Here is a 6,497-nt window from a genome sequence, read left to right as displayed (position 1 = left end):
TATATATATAATAATAATAGACTCTTATCTAATTGCGATATGTTTCGTATTGTACATTTATGCAAATGCGCTTAGGAGTGCGTAAAATAAATTCGAGAAGTTGTTACACCAAATCCAATTTTATATGATGAAATAACTTTTCCTCCCTAGTTGAAGGTTGCTAATTAATTGAGTTTAATATTAAATAGCTAAGCAGCAAAATGAAATAGAAAGCACAGACCAATTGGAGGGTGACGAGGAAGGGGTCCAACAAGAGTCCATTTACAAAAAGAAAAAACGAGATTTAGAAAGGTAAATATGACATTGAATATCATCTTCCAAAATTAAGTCCATTTAAATATCCATTTTAACATTAAAAATATCGAGCGGTTATTAACCATTTTCATTTTTTAAATTAATATTATATTTCTTGTATAAGAAAAAAGATAGGATTCTGAAATTTTTAATTTTTCAATAATTATGTCCTTTATATTTAATTTTGCATTACTTTCTTTATTTTTATAGTATGTAATTTATTATGTAATTCATTCACTTAGACCTTTTAATAAATAAGAAATTTGATACTTTTAGTGTTAAGAAATAAACTCCTCACGATAATCATCGTCGCAGATATTTCAACAAATCTCAATAATTGATTTCAGAAAGATCTTTCTCTAAAATACCGTTGTGCTTTTATATCGAGAAATGTTAGTTAAGATCAAAGCATCATCTAACGAAGTTCGAAGATTCTCTAAATATTTGTGTATACGAGTGTTTAAACTACACGCATAGTTTTTTTGTGATATGAATATTCGCAGAGTCAACAGGCGGATGCGAAGAGCCTGTAGAAAGGCTGTGAAGTCCCAGGTCTTCTATTGGCTCATCATAGTTCTAGTCTTCTTGAATACTGGTGTTCTCGCCACAGAGCACTACGATCAGCCAAAATGGTTGGACCACTTTCAAGGTAAATATTGTCGCGTCGCTACTTGGTGGAAATAATGTCGACTGTTGTTTGTCTTTAATTATAAATCCATTCCGGCACCTTTAGTGATGCATTTTTTTCTTCTTTATTAGAAATCACGAACATGTTTTTCATCGTGCTGTTCTCCATGGAGATGATATTAAAAATGTACAGTTTAGGCTTTCAGGTGAGTGACTGCTATTATTTCCAGATTTTCCAGATTTTGCTCGATGTTCGAAATTATGACGAAATTAATTAACTCTTAAATGCCACTGGGGATTCAAAAGAGTCCAAGTGGCTTATTCCATCGTATATATACTATCTCAGAAGTGGAGTACAATCCTAAATTTTTAGCGAAAAATATTAAAAAATTAAAAATTAAAAAAAATATTAAAAAATTAAAAATTAAAAAAATATTTATTTGTTTAAAAAGAATATGCTTTAAAAACTCTAGGAATCGTATACACTTTTTCACGCTGGGGTCCAATTAACCCCATGTGGTATCTGCGTGATTTTTTTGACGTGTGACAAATTTTAAGGGTTAATATTGATATTACATTATTCAAATAATGTTCAAATTATTTATAATTACTGATATGTATTTTTAAATTAATAAGATGAATATATATACAGGATGTTTCCCTAATTAGATCATTTAAAATATTTCCGTTGTTGTTTTTAATGATACGGGAAAATACTACAGAGAGAAAAATGTTTGATTGGAAAGGACACATATTGATAAACTAAAAGTTTTTCTCAAGGTCATCGTGATTTTTTTAAATAGAATATTCTCATTAATGTAGTAATGTAGTTCATATAAAAACAAATTCAATCATATATGATATGTTGTCCTTCAGAAAACCTTAGCATAAAAAAAAAATCACATTTATATAGAAAAAAGAAGACTTAACATATTTAAATATTTTCAATGAAGATATTTATTTACTTTTTTTTTCAGAAGATGTTTGATACAAATATACATATATGGTTAAATTTATTTTTTTATGAACTACATTATTACATTAATGAAAATATGCTATTTCATTAAAAAAAATCGCGATGATTGAAATCTCAAAAATTATTACCTTGAGAAAAATTTTTTGTTCATCATAATATGTGTGTCTTCTAATCGAACAACTTTTCCCTGTATCATCAAAACCAACGGAGATATTTTAAATGAGGAAAATTAGAGGAAACACTTCTCTCTCTCTTTTTGTGTGTGTGTGTGTGTGTGTGTGTGTGTGTGTGTGTGTGTGTTTTAGAAAGATACGTAGTACTGTCTTAAAAAATATAAATAAAACGTCTATCAATCTTCAGATATTATAATTTACCTTGCAGGGTTATTTCGTCTCGTTGTTCAATCGTTTCGATTGCTTCGTCGTAGTCGGTTCGATCACCGAAATGATACTTACACATACACATGTAATGCCGCCTCTTGGCGTTTCCGTACTTCGTTGCGTCCGGCTGCTCAGGGTATTCAAAGTAACGAAGTGAGTACAGATCAGCTAAATCTTACAGACATAAATTAAGTTTATCAAACTCTATAAAATTACGTCATCGATATTTCGTCACAAAACGACACTTCAGTATTTTTGAAAGAAATATAAATTAAATTTTAATGCAAGAGATAAATATAACGTGCGCGATGAAAGATGTGAATTGCGTTATTCTTCTGTTTGCAGATATTGGAGATCACTGTCGAATTTAGTGGCCTCTTTATTGAACTCGATACAATCGATTGCCTCGCTGTTGCTCCTGCTTTTCCTTTTCATCGTGATCTTCGCTCTTCTGGGCATGCAGGTAGCGTGAAGGATCTATAACGATGTAATGACACTTTTTCATTTATTTTCTTCGAAATTTATCCTTTGAATAGGTCTTCGGTGGAAAGTTCAATTTCAGTGATATGGAGGAAAAGACGCGCCATAATTTTGATAGCTTTTGGCAGAGTTTACTCACCGTATTTCAGGTATCTAATTATTTCATAAAAAAGGAAACTTGTTGTAAAAAATACATAAAAGCTATAAAAATGCAAAATTGCATTCTTACGATTCATATGAAATTTGATTTTGAGATTTGATTTAATTTCTTATTTTTGCGTCTCTATTTTTCCTCTATATTTTAAAAATAACGCTCGGCTTCTCTGCATATTCTCTAGATATTAACCGGTGAGGATTGGAATGCTGTGATGTACATCGGGATTCTAGCTTATGGTGGCGTCGCCGGTATCGGCGTACTCGCCTGTGTTTATTTCATTATTCTCTTCATATGCGGTAATTGTATCCTTTATCGAAAAAGATAACTCAGCGACAAAACAATCGTCCCTTTCCTTCTCGCGCAAATGTAATATCGATTCGATCTGATTTAATAAATTTTAATTGATCCTTGACAAAGATAGCAATGCAGATATCCTCTTGAACGTGTTCTTGGCTATCGCCGTCGACAATCTCGCTGATGCAGAGTCCCTGACTGCCATCGAAAAGGAAGCCGAGGAGGAGGTGAGTTTGATTATATATACTATAATAATATGTATACTGTAATAATATGAAGACATAGATACATAATGTACTAGATTGCCGATGATTTCGAGGACTAGACGAGAACTAACGTGAATTTAAAGATATATTACATTTTCTCATTTTTTAACAAAATGAGAAAATTTTTTAACAATTTTTTAACAAAATGAGAAAATTATGAAAAAAATTGCAGATTTTTTTATATTGCATTTTTTTAAAGTAATATAAAAAATTTGGCAGAGATTAATAATCATCTGAATGAAAAATTATATTTTAGTAATAAGTAGACATGTTTATCAAATATAATTAAAATAAAATGAAAATATTATAAAAATAGTATTGTTAAACATAAATATTGATCTTATTGATCTGTTTTATATGTATATAACATTTATTTTTATATGGAAAGTATATATATTTCCAATAATACTTTTTGCAGAGATTATACACTTGATACATTCTTAATATATAATATATTTCATTAAATTCGCTTTATTTATGTTGAAATATCATATTAAGAAAATTATCTTCTTTCTATTTTGTCAATGAAAGCTCTCGTGTCCCACATTAACAAAAATTTATTTAAAAATCTGTACTCAAAGTAATTTTTGCTATTGTTTTTGTATAATAACGTACACAATATATCTTAGAATATTTTTCATACACTTCGTTTTCATTAAATGACACACTTTTCGATCCTTCCATTATTAAAGAATAAATTAATAAAAAAATATAATTATGCTGTCTCTCGAAAGACCTTGACACAAAAGAACATGAAAGCAGTAAATTTGAATACACGTTATCGTTTTTCTGTAAAAATTGTAGGATCGTGTAACTTTTGAACGAACCGTTTCTTCCGGATTTCCATAAACAATCAGGCTTCGCATCATCTCTCACGAAGAGAAGCACGTCTTTACGTCGCGTGCAAAGCATTTGCGAGGGTGGATATTACGATGCGCATTACAGATAATGTGAATAAATCTGATGGTCGATGACGACAAGATGACGCCCCCCCGAATGCGAGTAAATGAATAATCCCGTTTTTAACGCTCGTGCGTGTAAAGAGCAATAAAAAGAGCTGTTTTTTCTTTACGGTCAAGATTTTATCATGTGAAATTGATTCTAATAATATTAATTCAGCTGAGAAACACATATAGTCTTTTTATAATAAGAGACACTTCACATGTCTAAAATCAAACACAAATAGTGTTCCAGAATTCTATTTATCTTTAACGATAACTTCATTAATTACGAACTCTAATTTTATCCTAAACCAAAATTGATCTAAATATTGACACGGAACTAGTCAAATTAATACGAGTATTATATATACGAAAACCAGAAAATTATTTGTGTAACGTCAGGTTTCCTTCGTCGAATGTGCAGCTGTTGCAATTCACGAAGTTATGCGCAACATAATTTTACTTGTAAGGTAATTTAAAACCACAGCGGCAAAGTTCGAAAGCTGATAAATCAGCTTGTGGATTATAACCAAACAACATTATGGAAAAACTGTTGATTACACGACGAAAATTATGATCGCGCGAAGTTCTTTAATGTACACACACTTCGTCGCATTTATAATACAACGAATTATATATTTCACTGCATTACTAATAATTTCTTAGCAAGTCTATTTGTTTTCTAATTTATACGTGTCACATATTCTTTTTTTACTGTTACATATAAAGAAATATGTAATTTCTCTCAACATTTTGTTCTCTTTTTAATGAATAAAATGGGATGATATGTGTGGAATTGATATTTGAATCGAGTACACAGATTATGTTATTGTTTACCAACGGCACTTTTAAAAGTAATAAAAGAAGTTTGTAGTCTCGTTCACAACGTGAACTGTACAATCATTGTAATAAAAAAGTAATAAAAAAGTTTATTGCTTACTCGCGCATCGAACTTTTTTTTACTGCCAATTCATTTCGTGTTGGTTTTTTGATTTTATAACGCATTGAAAGAAAAGATTAGCTGAATATGGTATAGCATTTTTAATTAGTTGCAGTCAATTTTTGGTTGCGTGAGCTTATCGAAGTCCTATACTATATTGCGGATAGGCTACACAAGCAAAAATTGATTGCTGCAAACAAAAATTTAATTGACTGTTACAGTCAATTAAAAATGCTATGCCATATTTTACCTAATTTGCTGTAGCAGCCAATTTTTTTTTCAGTATAGAAAGTGACACTGAGGACATTTTTCTCGATGTTTAAACAATGGACAGATTTTGCCTTACACAGAAACATTAACGAGATATATAATTAACTCGAGAATTTGCTTTACGATAACATCGATCAAATATTTGTGTAATATATTTCATATTAATATTTGCGAATGCGTTATCAACTCATAAGGAAAGTTTTATTACAATTATTCATTATTGCGAAGAATATTACTAAGACTTCGGTTTAATGGTGTACGAAATATAAGAGATCCGGGTTCAAATCCCGGTCGAGGTAATATTTTTCGCAATAAATAATAATAATTTATTAACAGTTTCATCAACATATTAACATCTTTATAATTGATGGTAGCATAAAATTATTAAAATTGCTTATCATTTATTTCGCGATTACTAGAATAGTTTTAATTGCGTTTATAAATCCGGAAAAACAATTCGGTGCGCAATTCGAAAAGATTACAATATGATATATATGCAAGTACATATTTATAGTATATTAGTAATTCAAGATTGAATTATTTAAAACAATGAAGAGCTTGGACATTTAAAAATTTCTAGTATTGATTGTTTCTCACATATGCGATCTAAAAATAAAGATTTTTAACAATTATACATGTTAGCTAGAGAATTTAATTAGTCCGAAAAATAAATATTTTATTTAGCATTATTTAACGCATGAATGTAATTTGTGTCACTAAATGGTTTAATTAGTTCCACAGCTTATTTTGACAGATAGACTCTATATTGTGCGTGAAATATTTGGAATGCAGAGAAATTGAATCAATTGCATCAATAAAATTATAATTAAGATTAAATTAAATTTCATTGATCAAACATAAGGACTTAATTT

General features: G+C 29.6%; 1 protein-coding gene across 5 annotated transcripts in view; it reads left to right on the top strand.

The window, feature by feature from the left end:
• The window catches only part of LOC108684214 (muscle calcium channel subunit alpha-1), a 67,890-nt gene that overhangs the window by 32,350 nt on the left and 29,043 nt on the right, over window positions 1-6,497 (top strand). For all 5 annotated transcript variants that reach the window (XM_018188414.1, XM_018188418.1, XM_018188416.1 and 2 more), the window contains 8 exons: window positions 189-291; window positions 798-943; window positions 1,054-1,127; window positions 2,279-2,430; window positions 2,623-2,740; window positions 2,814-2,906; window positions 3,096-3,216; window positions 3,344-3,435. In XM_018188414.1, coding sequence (XP_018043903.1) covers window positions 189-291; window positions 798-943; window positions 1,054-1,127; window positions 2,279-2,430; window positions 2,623-2,740; window positions 2,814-2,906; window positions 3,096-3,216; window positions 3,344-3,435 — 899 coding nt within the window. The remainder of the gene's footprint in view (window positions 1-188; window positions 292-797; window positions 944-1,053; window positions 1,128-2,278; window positions 2,431-2,622; window positions 2,741-2,813; window positions 2,907-3,095; window positions 3,217-3,343; window positions 3,436-6,497) is intronic.

The sequence above is a fragment of the Atta colombica genome, unplaced genomic scaffold (genome assembly GCF_001594045.1).
Source record: "Atta colombica isolate Treedump-2 unplaced genomic scaffold, Acol1.0 scaffold127, whole genome shotgun sequence".
Lineage (NCBI taxonomy): Eukaryota > Metazoa > Arthropoda > Insecta > Hymenoptera > Formicidae > Atta > Atta colombica.
Note: the sequence above shows the minus strand (reverse complement) of the source record. Positions and strands in the feature narration are given on the sequence as shown.